Source organism: Diabrotica virgifera, chromosome 8 (assembly GCF_917563875.1).
Source record: "Diabrotica virgifera virgifera chromosome 8, PGI_DIABVI_V3a".
NCBI lineage: Eukaryota > Metazoa > Arthropoda > Insecta > Coleoptera > Chrysomelidae > Diabrotica > Diabrotica virgifera.
Window position 1 is genome coordinate 79,802,985 of NC_065450.1, and position 22,936 is coordinate 79,825,920.

A 22,936-nucleotide genomic window follows, 5' to 3' on the forward strand; every position below is an offset into this window, starting at 1 on the left:
TAAATTACTTGAGATTATCTACAAATATCACTATTTACTTTTTTTTTCAGATAAACCGTTCGGTCTAAAGTACAAGTTGAAAATTGTCAATTTTTAACGGTCTCGGCAAAACCCACTTTTTACATTCCAAAACTTTATTTTTTATTAGAATGCTGTCACTTGATAAATTTCTCCTAGTTTTCTGTACAAATAATAAATGTTAGTTCATAGGTATGGTATGTCTCTTGTGACAGCTTTCACGAGTCCATTCCGTCCTAAGTGGCCGGGAATGTTTCTGCTTTTCCCATAGAGCCACAGAAGATCAGGCACAGATGGAGTCACAGTTTCAGTTGGTGTGAACATTTCCTTCGGATTTGTTATCTTGATTGCTGATAAACCTTGAGGTTTTGTCCTTTTAAAATAAATTAGTTGAACAGCTCCCTTCCATAAATCTCAGGCGCGGATTTCTTTTTTACCCGAGGAATGGATTGCTTAGGAGCTACTGCATGTTTTGGTGCAATACAAGAAATGCCACATATGACGTGAAAAGTGTGGTATTCGTTGATTGTATTTACCTTAAAATCAGCGTTATCGTGCACCTGCTGTGTAAAGCACGGCTGGTCAATATTCTGCGGATCGCCTGTGAATGCTGACACTTCCAGGCGAACAGCTTCTCTATAGGATGAACAAAACCCCAAAGAGGAAACTACATCAACCTATTTTCTTGAGCCGTACTTTTTGTAGAGAAAACGGCCAACCCTGCAAGAAATGGTGAGACCAACTATCTGGGCCTTACTGCCGCTACAAGACTTTGAGCAAGCGCGTTGCTTATCTGGAAGTGTATCAATCGCAGGCGATCCGCAGAAAATTGACCAGCCGTGCTTTACACAACAGGTGTACGAAAACGCTGATTTTAACTCTTTCTATGACAGGCCTTAATTTGCATGTTGGTCCCTCAATCCCAAAGGTATTTTCATGCTTAGAGTCCCATTGCCTTATATATACGTCGCATATAAATAAACAAATAAATGACCAAAACATGTTTTTTAATGAATTTTTTTAACCAACTTAAACTTGAAAAAATGTAGCTAACTAAAAAAAATAATGTAATGTAAATTAACATTAAAAGTTTTAAAAAACTCTAACAAGAAGTAAAACCACTTCTATGTAAATTGGTATATTTATTAAAACTTAAAAAATCCCAATGGATTGAATAAAATATGTCCAATTCAGAACGTTTTCAGACCTATCGGTCCATCATCAGTGAATGTGCATACTTGCTAAATAGCCCCAGAACCAAACAATGGTTGAATTTAAAATTCAATTTACATTATTTAAAAATAATATTAAACAGGCTAAACGCCGATGTTAAAGGATATCGCCTAAGATGGTTGATTGAGGTTTTGGTAGGGTTTCACCATGTTCCCATAGGCGATATCCTTTAACATCGGCGTTTAGCCTGTTTAATATTATTTTTAAATAATGTAAATTGAATTTTAAATTCAACCATTGTTTGGTTCTGGGGCTATTTAGCAAGTATGCACATTCACTGATGATGGACCGATAGGTCTGAAAACGTTCTGAATTGGACATATTTTATTCAATCCATTGGGATTTTTTAAGTTTTAATAAATATACCAATTTACATAGAAGTGGTTTTACTTCTTGTTAGAGTTTTTTAACTATATGGTATACAGCCAACCTAGGGAACTTCCCTTTTAGATTAAAAGTTTTCTTTTGTGTGGTACTCCTCAAAACATGACACTACACAAATGCCGACTCCGCAACTTGCACACATGTATCTCGATTCGCTTCTTTTTTTTTCTGGTCTTTTGTGTGGCTACACACGCTTCACCTCCTAGCAGCTACCTATAAGCATTGCCACCAGTGCTACAATATAGCATATATCTAAAATATGTGAACAAATATATACGGCAATGGGTCCGCATGACCTGTCTTAGGTGGCAACATTTTGAGGCTTTGGGGACAATAATCTAACATTTTCGGACATATTTCTACGGCATTGGGACACCAATGAGTTTAAAATTTTATAAGCAACGCATATTTTCGGCTTTGGTAACTTGAGACCATAACACCTTGAACGTATATATACGGCGACTGGGAATACAGACCCACTTTTTCAAAAACATGTATATGCAGCGTGCGTTGGGACAGAAAGGGTGAACGTACATACAATCGACGGATACCACACTTTTTACGCCATGGGTGGCATTTCTTGTATTGCACCAAAACATGCCATAGCTCCTAGCCAATCCATTCCTCGGCTAAAAACTAAAACCGCACCTGAGGTTTATGGAAGTCAGAGAGCTGTTCAACTAATAAATTTTGAAAGGACAAAATCTCAAGATTTATCATAAATCAAGATCCGAAGGGAATGTTCACACCAACTAAAACTGTGACTCCATCTGTGCCTCATCTTCTGTAGCTCTAAGGGAAAAGCAGAGACATTCTCGGTATTTTAGGATGGAATGGACTCATGGAAGCTGTCAGAAGAGACATACCATATTCATATTATGAACTAACATTTATTATTTGTACAGAAAACTAGGAGAAATTTATCAAATGACAGCATTTTAATAAAAACTAAAGTTTTGGAATGTAAAAAGTGGGTTTTGCCGAGACCGTTAAAAATTGGCAATTTTCAACTTGCACTTTAGACCGAACGGTTCGTCTGAGAAAAAAAGTAAATAGTGATGTTTGTAGATAATTTTAAGTACTTTAATTTCTTTTAACAGACCATTTACCAAAAGTTAATAGTTTTCGAGATTTGAGCAAAAAAGCGGGAAAAAGATGAAATTCTTCGATTTTCTCGCGATTTTTTCAATATTCCGGCAAGAAATTTTGTCCGCAAACCTCATATTCGAATTCAGTAGCCCAAAATTCATATATAATGAAAGAAATCAGAACTACTCCAAAACTTTCCCACCCAAGAGCTCGGAGAGTACAAATTCACTGAATCATGTAGTTTAGTATTATTTCACAATAAAACACTGAAAACTTTTGTTTTCTATAAACTTTTTATTTTCAGTGTTTTATTGTGAGATAAAATTAACTTCCATCAAGTAACGGTCGAATCCATCAATTATTTAGTATTATTATATTGGATAGTTCTTGATGATGTATTAAGAAATGAAAAATACGCGCCAAGATGTTTTATTTTTCTGCATAAAAACGGTGCATTATATGAAAAAAAGGCAAAAAAGATTTTTTATCAAAAATTAAACGTGAAATTTAAAAATAATTTTTAATTTAAAATATCTCAGCGGCGTACTATTTTTTTCTTTAAAAAATTCAGACTATTACCCATATGCGCGTCAATGATGAATACAAAATTCTTAGTTGTATGTCAAAAAATGCGCAATAGCTACCTCCTAAAAATCACCAAATTTTATTTTCATACCTCAACTGGTTTTAAAGAAATACATAAATTGACAGTTTGAAATAAAAATTTCAACACCCCGTATTTCGCAAACGAAGCATTTGCGGACATATGTTTATAAAGCACACCGGCATTATTTTTTCATGTAGAATTAGCCTTTAAAATTTTGCATACTTACTTACTAATACCCTGTATAGGTATTTAAAAAAGTATTTGTCCTTCTACGTATTGAATTTTTTTGGCCATCAGTATAATATATATTACACAAAATAATAAATTCATAATCGGAAATCTCATTTCTACTCAGCTTCTCCAACTTTTCACGTAAGACATCTTCAGACTACTTGACCTTCCTAGCGAGTGTAACCACTCATGGTTAAATCGAAAAAATATTTGGGTCTCCAGCTGGTATAGCAAAACTTATTATATAAGTACAATTTCAATTCTATAAAGAAATTAGTTATTTATTCAAAAGTATTTTCCAATCTTGGTACTTTGAATTTGGACCAAAAAATAGCTATCAACTGAAAGATAGATACACTTGTTTATTTCTAAAGAACATTTAAAAGTGACATATACATTTGTGTTCACATTAAACTCCTAAATGTAGGCTTAGACCAGGGAATTTAGCACAAAATAAATCGATGTTTAAATATAGCACCAAGAAATTTGCAACTTTTTGCATTCTGATCAGGATGATGTCAATAAAAAAGTCTAGGTACTGTAGAAAAATAAGTGGAAATAGTTGAATTTCTTCTTTTTTCTTCTTTTTCTCCTTCTTTTCGTATAGACATGACTCTGTCTGTTTTTTCAATGTGCCTCTAGTAAGTTGTCGTTCCATCGTTTTCGTGGTATTCCCACTGATCGTCTTACTATTGGGGAACCGTCTCTCGCTGTCCTGACTATCCTATTTATTGTCATTCGGCTTATGTGGTCATTCAATTCTATTCTTCTGTTTCCTACCCAGTTATTAATGTTATATACCTTGCATCTCCGTCGTATATCTGTACTTCTAGCTCTGTTCCATAGAGTCTTACCATCGATTTTTCGAAGGGTTTTCATCTCCGCTGTTTCGAGCAATCTTTTTGTCCTCTTTGTGTTGGGTCGTGTTTCTGCCGTATATGTCATTATTGGTCTGATGACTGTTTTGTAAATTCTGCCTTTCATTGCTTTTCCGATATTTTTATTTCTTCATATTGTGCCATTCAGGCAACCTGCGGATCTGTTTGCTCTATTCACTTGTTCTTCCACTTCTGTTTCGAGCCTTCCGTAGCTAGATAGTGTGATGCCTAGGTATTTAAACTCCATCACTTGTTCTATATCTGATCGTCCAGCTCCAATTTACATCTTATTGGATCTGCTGTTGTAGCCATGCATTTTGTCTTTTGTGAGGAAATTAACATGTTAAATTTTCTGGCGATTATGTTGAATTGGTGTAGCATACGTTGTAAATCAGCTTTACTTTGAAAGATTAGTAGGAACCTCTCTCGAGTATAACAAATGGATAACGTCCTTTAATGTGACCCTGTCAGATGCTTTCTTAAGGTCCACGAAACATAAATATGCCGGTTTGTTTTATTCCAACGATTTCTCTTGAACTTGCCTCATTATAAATATAGCGTCAGTGCATGACCTTCCCGATCTAAAACCTGGTTGTTCTTCTGCTAATGTTATAATTTCATTCAATTTGTTTGTTAATTTTAATGTTGTGTTTAATAAGTTAATTCCTTTGTAACTCTCCGGGTCCGATTTGTCTCCTTTTTTGAAAAGAGGTATCAGGGTGCTTCATCTCCATTCTTGTGGTATTCTGTTTTGTTCCTCACCTGGAGATTTTCTATTTTTTAATTTTCTTAATGCTTCCTTTACCTCTCCCTCCTTGATGTTTATTTCTTCGTTTGTTGTAACTTCAGGTGTTGGTGGTTCATTATCGTTGCCTTTAGCAAATAGAGTTGCATTTTAAAGTGCATAAAATATATCTAATAAGCATAAACATGTCAAAAGAAATGTACTAAGTGTCAGATTTTGTTACTCGAGGGGTTTTGTGGCCGCTGAAGTCGAATACGTCGCTGAAGACGTACCTTTGAAGTGACACTGAGCACCAGGTGCTCCGCAGTAAGGTTCTAATGGCGTATACGTATTCACCGACTCCAAAAACTCCAAGTAATCTGTTTGCATCAATTTAGTACTGATAACCCTTGAACCTCCAGATGACGTGCCTTAGTAGTGACCCTGGACACCAAGTGCTCCGGGGATCGATTCTGATGGCGTAGTCCTATTAAGCGACCCCAAAAACCCCCCGAGTAATAAAATCTGGCTTTTAATATGATTATTTTGCCATGTGTATGCACTTTTGGAAGCCTTTTATGCACTTTAAAATTAAATTATGCATTTCTACGCATTTTCTACAGTATAATGTTTTCCTGACATCATCCTGAACACAATGCAAAAAGTTATAAGTCTCTATATGCTGTATTTAAACATCGATTTATTCGGACGATTTAATGCCAAATGCCTCTAAATTGGGTGCATGCTGCAGACCATAATCTTACTTTTTTTATTTTTAACTACACTTTCAGTTTTTAGTTCAACATTTATCTACTGGTGGGAGCCGAAGCGGGGATTGTTGCAGTTACTCGAGCGCGTCAGATTATCATATGGGGAGAAACCTGGTGTCCTGAATATGTACCTCTACCATATATTAGCTCTTAACACAGGGGAGTTCGTTAAGGGGAGCCCAAAAAAATCTATCCTTAAAAATACTCGAAATTGTCAGATTAAAATTAGGTAAGTTAAGGACATGCAAAACAGTGTATATTTTAAAAATCTGACGATTTGAGCGGGGCTTAAGGCCGTTCTTCGCGATTCTGGGCATAAGAAATTCCAATGTTAAAGTTTAAACAAAATGACGCAAAAACTATGGCAGATATTGAGATAATTCTTATTTTTATATGAAAGGTCCTAAAAAATTCTAGCGCACTATTTCTGTATGAGTTATGAAATTGTTTAAACAATACACTTTTTAAAAATATTTTTGTTTAAAATTAACATAAAAAAAGAGTAAAATAAATACGGCGCCATAGAATTTTTCGCACTTTCCGAATCTGTTTTTATTTTTTAAATAAAGTGTAACACAAAACAACTATTTTGTTTAAACTTTTTAAAAAATCCAACACTGCTGGTAAAAATTGTCTCTGTCGATCCGGCACAGGCTCTCCTTTTCGATATCTAGCCGACAGATAGATATCGACAACGATATAAGTACGCCCTCTCGCTTTGGGGTAGAGTCATAAATATTTTGGAAATGGGTGAGTTAAAAAGTTTCACAAAAAATAAGCGAATAATTCGCGAAATGAACGTTAGATCGAAAAACTAAAAAAATACGTGTTCAATATTTTTCAAAAATCTATCGAATGATACCAAACATGACCCCCACGGAGAGGGGTGGAGGTTAATTTAAAATTTTAAATACAAACTCCGTGATATTTCGCAAAATAAACATTAAATCGAAAAACTGCAAAATACACTTAATCACTATTTTTGAAAAATTTTTCGAATGGTACCAAACACGACCCCCCACGGAGGTGGTGTGGGGGGTTACTTTTAAATCTTAAATAGGATCCCCAAATTTTTATTCCAGATTTGGATCCTTTACGTAAAAATAAGCAACTTTTTTCAAACATTTTTTCAAATTATCGATAGGTGGCGCTATAATCTAAAAAAACGATTGTTGGAAATGGAAAATTAAATTAAAAATGGAAAGTCCCCACTAAAATGAAAAACTTTACATAAGTTTTTTTGGTTTTAGGACCTACTCGTCATAACCCAATAGGTCCCCAAAGCGCTCGAGTGACTGCACATTTAGCATACTTCGCTCCCCTACTATACTTTTTATAAAAATATAGTTTAACTTTTAGCTTTTGATAGAGTTTTGACAATAACATTACAGTTTACTGTATTTTTAGATACGTTAAAGATATCTTAACAATGACTATGTTCTTGATCACATTTATAACGTTAAATAAGTTTTTTTTAAAGATTAATATCAAATTACAAAAGTAATTCTTCTTAGTTTTTCATTAGTTTCTTTCATTCTATCTTTTTCGCGGTCGGGCGATACTTCTACCGATTGCGATTGTTGACTTATCTTTTGTTATTTTGAGCACATGTGTTTCTCCGATTCTGCTTATATGGTTATTCCATTCTTTTTTTCTATTTAGCGTCTGTTAGTTTATACAATGTACGTTACATTGTCTTCTAATGTCTTCTGCCGATTTCAGTATTCTTTATGTTGTGGCTGTGCCGGGTCTTGTTTCTGATGCATCTGTCATTATTGGTCTTTATAAGTTCTTAACTTCATCTCAGTGTTAATATGTCGGTTTCACCATTATATAGTGTTAAGACATTCTGACAGTCTATTTGGTTTTTGTACTTGATTTCTCACTTCTTTGTCGAGGTCTCCGTAGCTTGACAATATAATTCCAAGGTATTTTATCTTCATTACTTGTTCAATACTAATACCATCAATTTCAACTTTACATCTGATTGGATTTTTACTGATTACTATTGTTTTGGTTTTCTGAGATGAAATTGTCATATTGAATTACAGTATGCGCCAAAACAAACGACACTGAAAAACTAAAGCTTTATTAAACATGAAAAATTAAATAACAACATTTCAAATAATGCGAATTTTAAGTTTTACTTCTTTACAAAATGTGTTCAAAGTGCTCGCCATTGCGTTCCAAGCAGTACTCATAACGCTTAACAAGATTGCTTAGCATGTTATTAAAAATAGGCTGCTGCATTCTTCTGAAAAAGGTCAAAATGTTTTCACTTAGTTCATCAATAGTTGCCGGTGGGTTTTCTGTAAAAACGGCTTGTTTCAGCATACCCCATACGCGAGCATCAAGAGTTGTTAGATTTGTATCAAAGTTTGATAAAAATTTAGCATCAAACTAGGTCGATTTGATCGTCCATTCCCTTATGAGCGGAAATAATACTCAATAATAAATATTTTTTCTTGTGTTGTAAGCACCATTTCGAATCTTTTTAACAGTTTGTTAGAAAAAACAATATTTAAAAATACCACGACAACTACTGTAACTTGTTTCATATGACGCGATTATATTTCACAGGCTTCCTGATTTCAGTGTCCTTTGTTTTGGCGCATACCGTATTTTGATCTTATGTTCAATTTGTAGACTAATATTTATGCAATCTTTATCTTGGGCTAGCAATATTGCTTCGTCTGGCTAACAAAGTATTTTCCTTCTTTTTTTCCCATTATGTATCCATTTTCTCATGATTAAATTGAAGAGCATAGAATGCGCCCTGCAAAAATACATATTGGCCATTAAATCATTTGTGAGATATGACCTTCCCATTTGTGTCCAAAATTGTGGCCTTTTCGGTTAAGGGTTAAATTATTATGCTTTTAGAATATAAAAAAAATTACATACGAGATACAAAAATTAGATGCAGTTTACTTGGGTCAGATATCAATATGTAAACGAAGAAATGATGAAAAATTACTTTGCCAGATTACTTAACTAATGAAGATGATAATAACAAAACGCGGAAGTTACTAAATTACTTCAAAAAATAAAGAAAGATAAAAAAGATAAAAAAATATCACTGTAATTGTGTGAACAGCTTTAACGGCCGGTTTCACAAAGTCAAGTTAAGAGATACCCAGAGGTCACCCTAATATATTATAATGGGGGAACTTCTGGTTATCTCTTAACCACAAGTTAACTTTACTTTGTGAAACCGGCCGTAAGGGAGATAAAAACATATTGACAAAGAGGTTTCTTTAACAGACATATGGAGGTGGACAAATGCCAGACAAAGGGAAAACAGTATATTAGTACTTGTCTAAAAAGGGATAGAGGTATGCAATAATGCAGACATTAGAAAACCATAAAAGTACTTTGTTAAATTATGAAAATAGTAGGGGGGCAAGGATGCTAAATTTGCAGTTATTAAAGCGTTATGGGGACCTATTGGGTTGTGAAGATTAGGTCCTAAAACCAAAAAACGTTAAGTTGTTTCCTATTTTAGTGGAGACTTTCCATTTTTTAATGTAAATTTTCATTTTCAACAATCATTTTTACGATTAGAGCGCCATCTATCCATAGTTCGATGAAATGTCTCGAATAACAGTTACTTGGGAAAAAGGCATCTCAATAAACGGCCATAAAATAAACCACCTACGTTTCGCAGATGATACAAAATAGTCAAGCAGAGCTGACTGATGTTATACAACTGGTTGAAAACGAAAGTCAAATATTTGGTCTGCAATTAAACATATTATCAAAGACAAAGATCATGATAGTGGATAGACCACATAACAATCATTCACACATATCCACAACTGATCAGTTTGAAGTTGTGAACTCATACTTATATATCTAGGATCATTAATCACAAACACAGGGTCACTACAGGCAGAAATACAACTTAGATGTGATCTAGCAAAAGTCGCCACAGCATAAACGACCACAATATGGAAGGACTGTCAAATTTAAAGAGCGTTAAAAATAAGGTTGATCAACTGCTTAATATTCCCAATACTGACCTACAGATATGAATCTTGGACCCTGAGAAATTCGGAAAGAAGAAAGATAGACGCCACTGAAATGTTCTGTTGGAGACGAATGCTACGAATTACCTGGACCGACCATAGGACAAATAATTCAATTTTAAGAGAGCTAAAAGTTAGCCAACGACTCTTCAGTAAAGTCAATCTCCAACAATTAAAATACTTTGGACATGTTATGAGAGCAAACACAGAAAACATGAAAAGACTCATTATACAAGGAAAGGTGGAAGGCCGCCGAAGATCACGAGGAAGATCCCCAACAAGATGGATCGATTAAATTACAGGAATATGCAAAAGACCTATGCATGAATTAAAAGAAATGGGCAGAGACAGAGATATTTGGAGACGGCCAAAACACGACATCACGTCGACCACTACACTCCCTCCGGGGGGTCAGGATTGAAGAGAGAGAGAACACTTACTTAATTTTACGCAAGGAATCCAAATCTGCAATAATAAATTGGGGCTCCTATTTAAGATTTTAAATTTACCCCCCTCTCTCCGTGGGGGGATCGTGTTTGATGTCATTCGATAGATTTTTAAAAAATATTGAACGTATTTTTTAGTTTTTCGATCTGAAGTTTTCGCTTTTTTTGTGAAACTTTGTGACTCGATTATTTCCTTACGCTTCGCTGAAATCTATACACTGTTCTGCATGTACTTAGCTTACCTTAATCTGACGATTTCGAGTATTTCTAAGGACAGATTTTTTTCTGACCCTCCTTAACGAACTTCCCTGTATTAAGAGCCTACATATGGTAGGGGTACATTTAGAGGGTACAAGGTTTCTCCCCATGTGATTTTCTTACGCGCTGGAGTAACTGCATAAATCCTCACTTGGGCTCTCCTCCATGAGAGAGTATAATACCTATATCAAAATTATTATGACAGACATGTATGAGAAAGTAACACCTAGAATTAGGTGTGAAAGAGACTGACAATTTTCATGTAAAAGTAGGACAGCATCAAAGTTATTTCTTATTTTTTTATGATCATTAGTATTGTATTAGATAAAACAGAAACTGTCAGGTGCGCTAGTCTACATATAATATTATTATAGGCTAATAATGTAGTGTTAGTAGGAAATACTGAAAGCGATATGTGTAGAATAAAAACAGGACAGTGGAGAAAAACAAAAGGATACCAATAAATCTAAGAAAAGGTTATTTAACAGTTGTATTCTACCAGTTATCAGTTACAGAGGTATCAACCAACAGATTGAGAAGACACAGAGCGCGATCAAACCAACTATGTTAGGAGTATCTCTGAGGGAATATATATATATATATATATATATATATATATATATATATATATATATATATACGAAATGAGGACGTGCGAAGCAGGACAAAGGTGAAAGATGTAATTGAAAGAATTGGGCAAATGGAATGGTAGGACACGTGGCACGACAAAACATCGAAAGGTGAATGAGTAACATTGTACATTGGAGACCACGCGAGCGCAGTCGTAGTAGAAGAAGACCACAAAACGATGGCTAGACGACATCAAAGCAAAAATGGAGATGGGCACCAAATAGCACACAACAGAGAAGAATGGAAAACTATGGGGAGGCCTTTGTCCAGGAGTGGATGCAAACAGGCTAAAGAAGCAGAAGAAAAAGAGTTACCAGTTAGGTAACTGGTAACTCTTAAAACTGGAACAGTGGAGACAAGCTCTTAAAGAAAATGGTTTAAACTTATTTGGAAACAACGTGGTATCTACAATGTCGCTTTAGATGGTTTAAAGATGGAGCTACTACCTACTACAAATCGTTGATAACTTTATGTGGTAAAATGGTTGTGAAAAGTAATAGTAGTGTTATTTAGGATCAGTGTTACTGAGTAATATTGAAAGAGGATAGGAAGCATAAAGTAAACATATGGAGCAACGGAAGAAATGGGAGAAGGCCGATACTGTATTGTGGGAAGTAAATTTCTGAAAAGAAAATTGTATATAACCGAAAAAGGCTATATCTGTTGTATAGAACCGAAATTTTGACAGTCAAAAAGCAAGAAGAAAAATTAATACCTATATGTGACGGAAATGTGAACAGTTAAATGGATACCTAAGAAGTGGAACAAAAAAATAAATAGTGATGTATTGATGGCAGTTTCTGCCTGTCAAGGGGGTAAATATCGATATTACCCAAGATATAAAGTTTGAAAAATATAACTAGGAACGTTTGACTCCGCATAAAGGGAATTGTGAGCTATCAATATAACAAAGAGAAAGGAAGGTATATAGGAATATTGGTTTCTGTATGTAGAAGTAGATAGATAGACCTAGATAAATTGTATTGAATTGTTTTTAAGTCACAGTAGAACATAAGTCTAAAAAATATGAACAATACAATTCTTGTTTATTTTAAAATTGTTTGACAAACAAATTAACTTTACCCCAAGTTCTCTCTTTTCCAGGGATATTTTCTATAGTACCTCATTCGTTTAGATGGAGCTGGACCTACGTCATTGTTTTCTTCGGTTTGCTCTTCGTCACTTGTGTTTATTTCAGGAAAGTTATAAGTTACTGGTTTTCGAGGAGCTTCTATATAAATGAATGGACTTTCACCACTTGGCCAGGGAAGAATCAATAGCTTGCTTAAAACTCGGATAGCCTGCTCCAGTCCGTCGTCCTCTTGCTGCTTTGGATCTCTCATATAGCGGTTACCTGAAATAAAAATAAAATATCAGGTAAAATAAGAAACAATGTAAAAATAAATTTATTTAAAAATTATTGTATCCCACCAGTGGCGCACAACCCCCGTACATGCGACACTACATAATATACACGAAATTTTCGATTTTCTAAATCTGACTGAAATGAAAATTGGATCAAATCCCATCCTAAAGTATATGAAAGGACTCGCCCATCCATATGTCAACCATCCGTTTTGGTTCATGGGTGTGGATTTTACGGCGCTTCCCATTTAGGGTGTGTATTTCGTTCTCGTCCCCAAAACTCACAAAAATTTCGAAAATTTAAGTTCGCCCTTTGCGGCTTCTGATAGTAGGTACTGATCATTACCATTCCAACTAATGTTTAATTTTTAAAATCGGTTATACCATTCAAAAGTTACCGAGCTAAGAATTTTTTTCAATTTCTATTTAAAAAGGGGAAAATGTTTGTATGTATGTATGTATATATGTATGTATGTATGTATGTATGTATGTATGTATGTATGTGTGTATGTTTGTGGAAAAGTTTCTCCGATCTAAATTTTTTTTTCTGAGTTTCAAAAGGGGGTCAGTGCCGATTCAGAACCGGCGCAGTTTGTGACCTTCGACCACCCATAAGCCAGCTATAGGACTTTGTAGGTACAAAACGGCATATTTTTGGGCGTATATATCTTAGGTTCTAGGAGAGGCAGAAAAACTGTAAATATACCAAATCAATAGCGTTGAGTTAAGCTTTCAAGTGGTGCCTAAGCTGTTAGGATCAGACATACATACGGCTCAGTATAGCCAAAAAACTGAAAAACTAACCTTTGAAAATTTTGGTTTTTCGACAATTACTGAAAATTTCAACACACGAATTGTGCCAATAACTGAGAGTTTGTAGGAGGACTCTAGATGCGTCTAACGGTGTATACCTCATATCTGGGAAGATTCGAATTTTTAAGTTATATGCTTCATAAGTGTGATCAAATCTATTTCCTATGGAAAGAGCGGGTTTTCAAGCTCAATAATTCCTGTAATACGTTCAGTTATCATACTTCACCTTGAATGCATCAGATTCTACTTGTCAATACGTTTCAATCTCATGTTTAGTGATTAAAATTGGTTAAGCCGCTTCGAAGTTATCAAAGCTCTAAAGTATAATCCATTTGACCATTATCGCCGAAAAAGTTTATGTAGTTGTAGTGGTTACGACGCTAAATTTGATAGGAAAATCCGAGTTCATTTACCGGCCATCCCAATATTTTTTTTAATCTATTTCGAATAGAAAAAAATCTAGTGTACATTCGATGGGCACTAGATCATTTGAGAGATAATGCTAGAAAGACGACCATTTATAACGCTTAACGTGGAATCGAAAAACATTAGATTCAACTTTATAGGTTTAATTCATAAATAACTTTCAAAAACTCCTGATACAAGAATAAAAAACCGCTAAACGCCGTAAAAATGAGTTGCGCATACAATATTCCAGCTACAAAAGAGCTGATATGAATATAACGTGGCACGAAAATGTATTTTCATTTTGTTTGAAAATTAAATTCTAGTTTTATTTTAAAATATGATTCTATAATATTTGTTAAATTTGAAGTAAAACGAGCGATAAAAGAGCTTCAAAATACAAACTCTATCAATGTTACTCTTTTGTGGTGCGTTTTGCTTCAAATTTAGCAAATATTATGGAAACATCTTTTAAAATAAAACTAGAATTTTATTTTCCAACCAAATGAAACTACCTTTTCGCGCCACGTAATATTCATTTCAGCTCTTCTGTAGCTGGAATATTGTATGCGCCACTTATTTTTACGGCGTTTAGCGGTTTTATATTCTTGTATATTATATAGTATGATGCAAATTTTTGTTTTGTTTTTTAGTTTTGTTTTTATGTCATTAATTTCATCGTCAAAACAAAACAAAACAAATAGTATAGTACGGCCATGTACAGAGAATGTCAGATGATAGGATCCCTAAACAGATTTTGGCATGGACACCACAAGGAAAAGAAAAAGAGGAAGGCCGAGAAGAAGCTGGAGGGAAGGAATTAAAAAAGAACTAGAGGAAAGAGAAATCCTTACAGGTCTATGGTTAAACAGAGAAGAATTGAGGTTAGGGGTCGGAAGGCGTCGGAGAACCTTGTAAACCGATAGTAGAAGTATAATGAAAAAGTATGGAATAAATTAATTTTTCCACAAACAGACGCGCTATTAGGTAAAATATATCAAAAATTATCCAATACACAAATTTTCTTCTTTCACGACATCTATGGAGCACAGAGGAAAGTCTTAAAAATGCTAAAAAACAGAATAAAAAACAGTAACTGAATTTGTACAGACAAAGGGGATACCAACTGAGACATGGGAAAAATATTTCAGAGAACCCTACAAAGGTGAAGACGCCAATGACGAACACTATTACAATACAGAAGACAGGTATACATGATATAATGAAAACGAAGATATGACACCACGCAGCTCCTGGTGACGTCAATACGTGACGATTCCGACATTTTGTCATTTGTTGTTGTTTATTTCCATGGTTTGTTTCTGCTATTTATATATACAGGTTGTAAGCTTTCAACGATTGTTATTAGTATTTAATATGTCATCGGGTTTGCAAATACAACATAATTAACACATTTTTGTTTATTAAAGTTAATAAAAAGTGTTTTGTTAAATGTATTCTATTTTTTATTTCACCCAAAAACCTACTAAAGCTTGAAAAGGTTAAGTTTATGTTGAAATTTAGTATTAACAAGAGCTCTGGAGAAGACACATAGAATAAGTCATCTAAGAATCATAACTACAATCTGTTATGCACAACTTCCAGTTCAAACAAGAAAGAAAATTGACAAAAAGGCAATCAAACGTTATTTGATTGGTTTAGACGAAGAAGATACAGAATTTTTGTTGAGGATGAGAATAAGGTCACATTGGCAAGAGATGTTAAACATTTGGAAAAACTGGTTGTTAGAAACGGGTTCAATTGCCTCTACAATACCTCCTTATAGAAAATAATTCTAAAAATGACCATGATTATATAGCTATTTCTCAATTAGAACAAAATGAGATCGATAATGAAATCTCACAGAATGGTGAAGATGACCATAAAAGAATCGGTAGATATGGAAACAGGAAGATATAACCTAAGAAATTGTGATCAAACTAAATAGTATTCACACAAATTTCCACTGCAGAACAAGTTACAGATGTGATGACCAAACCTCTAACGAAAATAAGATTCCACATCCTCTCAAAGACGGGACTGTGTAGATGCGAAAAACCTTTTTAATAACAGAAAGTGTTAAAATTTACTAGGTATTAATATGGTTTTTCTCATTGTATTCAGTGAATGTCATATTAGTTTGATAATAATTTTAATGAAAATATCACTATTTTAAGTGCACATTTGCCTATTTTATCTTCAATAAATCCATAATTCACAAAAGTTTATATCCATTACTTTATCACTGCGTTTCGTAAAAAGTAATTTAACATAAATAATCCGTAATTTTTTTACCAGAATGCTTCCACTCTTCATGTTATCCATAGGTTATTTCAAATTGGCGCCGCTAACTAGTCACGTATTGACGTCATGTGCAGAACCGAACGAATTTGAAACACTTTGGTGTCATATCTCCTAAATTTATTGTATCATGACAGGTATATCAATAAAGACACTGAAGTAGAAGCGAGAATGAGGATCGTAAGAAATAGACGATCGCCAGGTACTGATGGAATACCGAACGAACTGTTGAAATACGGCTGTCAGAAACTCACTAATTGTCTCACAACATTGTTTAACAAAATCTTAGACAGAGCAGAGATAACTCTCTTAAATACGACAATGAAGTTATTTACAGGCATATTCAAGGATAAATTGGAATCACAGATAAAGATCAGAGAAGAACAGCAAGGATTCAGAAAAGACAGGTCGACGACGGACGCAATATTTGTCATGAAACAAGTGAAAGAAAAGTCGATAGAATATAACAAACCTACATATATTTGCTTCGTAGACCTAACGAAAGCATTTGACAGAGTCAGACTTAGCGATATAATAAAGAAAATTAAGCAAAAAAGGATACCGACAAACATTGTTGAAGTCATAAAACAAATGAACAATAACAACACGACAAAAATTAAAACAAACGACACCACTACGGCCAACATACCAACACCAGGAGGAATCAGGCAGGGAGACAGCCTCAGTCCATTTCTATTCAATATGCTAATGGACGAAGTAATAGAAGATGTGGAACCGCTACAACTAGGCTACAGACTCGGCCACAGTAGAATCAGTATAGTGTGCTATGCGGATGATGCAGCCCTGATTGCAGAGGACGAGGATGACCTACAAAGGCAACTTTATCGATTCTATCAAGCATGTCGACGACTCAACATAAACATATCCACGCAGCAAACAAAATGCATTACCATTGCGAAAGACCCAAGTAGATGCAGGCTAGTGGTAGAGAGGAAGCCCATAGAAGAGCTAAACCATTTCAAATATCTAGGTGTAGAGATATCAAGTTATCATGACCCAGCCAGAGACCTGAGAGGACAAATTAATAAGGCCGCTGTCTTGTCCGGATGTTTGAGAGATGTGGTCTGGAATAACCCATATATGAGAATGGACAGCAAAGTTAGAATTTATAAAACTTGCATCAAACCTGGTATGACCTATGGCATTGAATCAAGAGAAGACACCAATAAAACCAAAAGCATGCTACGAACAGCCGAAATGAAGACACTAAGAGCAATAGCAGGGAAGACAAGGAGAGATAGAATACGAAACAACATCATCAGGGAACAATGTGGTGTGCAAGATGTAGTCAGATGGGGCAGACAAAGACGAAGAGAATGGTTCAGTCATGTAAAAAGAATGGAGGAGCACAGACTACCAAGAATTGTTCTAGAAGGAGAACCAGCTGGCAAGCGTCCACCGGGGAGACCACCAAAAGGATGAAGAGATAGCTGGCAGTCTACCTCTCAAGAAATACTTCAACGTCGGAATTAGCAGATCGACATATCTACAACAAGTATAAGAAGAAAAAGACAAATTTTCTTCAAAATTTGAAAAATATTTTCGAGGTTTCTACAATTCTATAGAGATGTTACAAATTCGTGTCTGCGCATGTGATCTGCTAAATGAAGGTGAACAGTGGTCTGCAGCTTAAGCTGGTTACACATAGGTATGTGAGCCGAACTGTTTGCGAACTGCTCGCGTACCGTTCGTTGAAAATATATTTAGAGCGAACTCATCGTAAATTCAGCACGATCCACGAAAACCAACACTTGTGTGAAGTTTATGTAAGTAAATCATTTAATTTGTTAATGAATCACTTACGGGTAATATAACCCGTATGCGCGCCAATGGTATATATAAAATTCTTAATTGTATGTCAAAAATGCGCAATAACTACGTCTCAAAACCCACCAAATTTCATTTGGATATCTTAACTGGTTTTAAAGCAATAAATAAATCGTCATTTTGTAAGAAAAATTTCAACACCTCCTATCTTTGAAAAAAAGCATTTGCGGACATATGTTTATAAAGTAAACTGTCATTATTTTTTCGTGCAGAATTACCTTTTAAAGTTTGTCGTAGTTATTCAAAAATACCCTGTATTGATGAAAAACATGACTAGATGTTAAAGTACCTAACTTTTTTAATGTCCAACATAGCAATGAACTAAAAACAGAATGCTAGAATATTCCACAGGGTGATGCGTACTTTGAGAGAAAACACAGTTTGATTGATACATCCGGTTGATAGAAACCTCTAATACCGAGAATGAATTACAACTTTCTGCTTATAGAATCTCAATATACAATTTATCGTATCCTTGACCATTTCAAAATGAACACACATCTGTTCCTTTGGTAGATTCCAAGTAACTAAAATCCGAGGAAATATTGCATTTCCGTTGGTCCTTTTGGAGTCTTTGATACAAGGATTGTTGCGCTATAAAAACAGTCGATTCTAAGATATATCTTATATCTCATAGTTTCAGCTGACATAAAAACAGTTTTTTACCCTAATTTCACCATGTGTGGAACGCTATGGCTGGAATTGGAAATTAAAATTGTCTCGCTGTTGCATCATTATGTCCCCCAAAATTAATAAAAGCCTTTTGTGGTACCGGACCGCATAAGAAATTTTTGTTTACTCTAAAACTTAAATTAGATACGCATAGGAGCTTGATAAATTGGTTTCCCCTTTTATTGCAAAATCCCAAAGAAAGAAGAATTCTTGTGCTCTCAGTAGGTTCAGTTTTTCCAGTGAGTTATTAGCCACCCTTAGAGCTAGTCGCTCACTTTTTTAGCTCAACTCAGAATGTATTCTCTCGAATGACTACATTCTCAATTCACGGCTCGCATTTCTTATTACCATTATACGGTTATTCACGCGAATTATTTATCTCACTCCTTATTACTCACACGCTTGACTCTCATAATCGCGGTTCACGTTACTCTCAATTCTACATAGCAAATGTATGTATGTTTTGTAGTAAACCAAGTAATACTTAATTATATTGTACAGTGATACTGTGATTGTGTTAAATAATAAAATAATTATCCCACACGTTTATCAGTTATTTAAACACCGATTTACCCTTGCTTCGACTCGACAAAGATTATCAGAGTCTACGTTATCAACCGCTACAGAAGCTGGTTCCCGTCTTGTGTGAAGGACAAGACATATTCACCAGTTCCATTGGTTAAGCGGTTTGCACAAGGTATACAATGAAAATTTACCTGTTTAGCAACAATATTATTATAGCGGTATTGTTAGAGAATAAGGCTATAACATATTAAAAATCACTTAAATCAAACAACAGGTTTAGGAAATTCTAGACATCAAAATGACCCATTTTTATGGGCCACCGCCGGTGGACGGTTAATTTTGCCGGTGAGTGTTACATTATAAACATCGCGATTTCGCACATCAGACAACCGTCATCAAGTCATCATTGTGTATTTACGCTCATACAAAAAAGACCAAAAGGTGATACAGTAGCGATCAACAGGTAGCCAAAACGCGTTCCAAGATTGCGGCTGTAATTTTGAATATTTTTTCGAGATTTTTGGCACACTTATTCGTAATATAATAAAGAATGGCGGTGGAGCGCCCAATTTGAAAAATATATTAATATGTGGAAATTACTCTGTAATTAAATACAATATTAAAAAAACGAGCATGTACCGCCATTAAGAAGAACAAAAAAATACACTTTCTTTAAATAAACATTTGTTTCGATGCCTAGATTTTGTGTCATTTTGGAACTATTAATGAAATAAAAAATTTTAGTAGTTCCAAAATGACACAAAATCTAGGCATCGGATAAAAAAGTTTATTTGAAGAAAGTGTATTTTTTTGTTCTTCTTAATGGCGGTACAGGCTCGTTTTTTTAATATTGTATTTAATTACAGAGTAATTTCCTCATATTAATATATTTTTCAAATTGGGCTCTGTACCGCCATTCTTTATTATATTACGAATACGTGTGCCAAATATCTCGAAAAAATATTCAAAATTACAGCCGCAATCTTGGAACGCGTTTTGGCTACGCGACCTGTTGATTGCTACTGTTTCCTTTTATTTTGTCAACTGTTGTCCATTTTTGATTATTAAACTTTGACATGTTATTTAATTCTAAGGAGGATCGAAGTTCGTCGAGTTGGCTATTAGGAGTTAAAATCAAAGCTTACTATTTTGCACAATCCAATACCAAACGCGATTATTGCTCAATAGAAACCGCTCGAAATGCTATTAATTTGTAACAAACCTCCAATTTAACTTCATTACCGTTTTGTTTGGCTACAAATTTACTGTTTTTGTTACGCCTGTTGCTGTCCCATATTAATTTTGGTAGGTGATGGAAAATCTAGAATTTATAACTAGAGAAACAGTAGGTTATACAATTAGATAATAAATAGGCATATCTACTATTGAAAATGTGACGAATGACATATCCGTTATAGCCTAAGAGCTAGTGAACCCTCCGACTAACGGTCTTCCTGTAAGGCTAGAAATTTGTATAGTGATAATTCATAGCACACCAAGGCTAAAAACCATGACCTGGCAGGCATCAGCCTTGCACGTGTATCTACCAGGTGAACCGAAAAGTACATAGTTTAGGAAAAAAATAAACTTTCTCCTGTAAAGTTTAAATTTAAGTATGTGTTTGAGTAAGTCATTTAGAAGAAATATGTACAATGACAGGCGATTCTGAAGAGCATAAGACCTTGCCAGGCGAGGGGAAAAATTAGGGGTTTTTCCTAAAATTATTTTTTTTGCATCAAAGAAAATTTTGTTATTTGAATCATTACAAACAGAAAAGGTCGTTAGTGATTTTTCTCTTAGGTTAATAGTTTTTGTTATATAAGCGATTAACAATTTTGAAAATTGCGAAATCGGCCATTTTTAACCCTAAATCGGACATTTAACTAAAAATCTCAATGTTGCCAAGGTAGGTAGATATTCTTTAAACATTGATTGATGAAATCCCAAAGGGTTTTTTGCAATACAATATCGGAAACCCCTTTGTTTTTTAATTGCTAATCAAGCGGGCGCGACACTGTAGTATAAGTGAGGACGTTTGAGTTGGCATAAATTCATTATCTCGAAAATGATCAAATTTGAAGAGAAATCCTCAGACAGGTCGATTTTTATTTTTAAACTAGGACTTTTTGGTACATATATAATACTAGTGACGTCATCCATCTGAGCGTGATGACGTAATCAATGATTTTTTTTAAATGAGAGTAGGGGTTGTGTGATAGCTCATTTGAAAAGTTATTTAATTCTCTATTCAGTAATATAAATATTAACATAATTATTTATACAGGGTGTACCAAAATTTTTTTTTATTAAATTAACTTTGATTAAATTTGACAAATAGAAGATTTTTTTTTGTACACCCTGTATAAATAATTATGTTAATGTTTATATTACTGAATAGAGAATTAAATAACCTTTGAAATGAGCTATCACATAACCCCTACTCTTAGTTTAAAAAATCATCGATTACGTGATCACGCCCATAAGGATGACGTCACTAGTATTATATATATATATATATATATATATATATATATATATATATATATATATGCCAAAAAGTCCTAATTCAAAAATAAAAATCGACCTCTCTGAGGATTTTTTTTGAAATTTGCTCATTCTCTAGATAATGAATTTATGCAAACTTAAACGTCCTCACTTATACTACAGTGTCGCGCCCGCTTGATTAGCAATTAAAAAAACAAAGGGGTTTTCGATATTTTATTGCAAAAAGCTCTTCGGGATTTCATCAATCAATGTTTAAAGAATATCTACGTACCTTGGCAACATTGAAATTTTTAGATAAATGTCCGATTTAGGGTTAAAAATGGCCGATTTCGCAATTTTCAAAATTTTCAATCGCTTATATAACAACAACTATTAACCTAAGAGAGAAATCACTAAAGACCTTTTCTGTTTGGAATGATTCAAAAAACCTAAAAAAAATTGTTTGATGCAAAAAAATAATTTTAAGACAAACCCCTAATCTTTGTAATCGCCTGGCAAGTTATTATGCTCTTCAGAATCGCCAATGCCTCTATTGTACATATTTCTTCTAAATGACTTACTCAAACACACCTCAAACACATACTTAAATTTAAACCTTACAGGAGAAAGTTTATTTTACCCCTAAACTATGCATTTTCGATTCACCTGGTAGATACACGTGCAGCGCTGATGCCTGCCAGGTCATGGTTTTTAGCCTTGGTGTGCTATGAATTATCACTATACAAATTTCTAGCCTTACAGGAAGACCGTTAGTCGGAGGGTTCACTAGCTCTTAGGCTATTATACTCGACAAGACCGCTTAAAGGTATTTGATGATAAAATATAAAGATCTACAAGGAAGAACTTCCTGTAGTTGGCTGTATACCTTTAGGGCTTTTTAAACTAATATACCTTTTACCAAGAGGAAAATTTTTTATTAAATTTCACTAAAAATATAAACAGTTAAGTACTCTTAAAAAGAAAAAAAAACATTAATTCAAGTCGATGTGAACGTTTGACGAGGAGTTGTGATGTATATTTTGTTGGAGTTAGCGTTCGCTTATTACATCCATTTCCGTGACTTCTATCTTTCTTCGATTTCTTTCTGATATTCGCCACGTTTCACATCCTTATACAATCATACTCATCTGAATTGACCGAGGCCCTCAATAGAAAGCTGGAACTGGAGAATGAATATAGTCGGGATATAGCCTAATAAAATAAAAA

At 34.3% G+C, this 22,936-nt stretch overlaps 1 protein-coding gene across 1 annotated transcript in view; it reads right to left on the bottom strand.

The window, feature by feature from the left end:
- The window catches only part of LOC126890187 (uncharacterized), a 92,329-nt gene that overhangs the window by 19,252 nt on the left and 50,141 nt on the right, over positions 1–22,936 (bottom strand). The window contains exon 2 of the mRNA XM_050659042.1: positions 12,380–12,650. Within this exon, the coding sequence (XP_050514999.1) occupies positions 12,380–12,650 (271 nt within the window). The remainder of the gene's footprint in view (positions 1–12,379; positions 12,651–22,936) is intronic.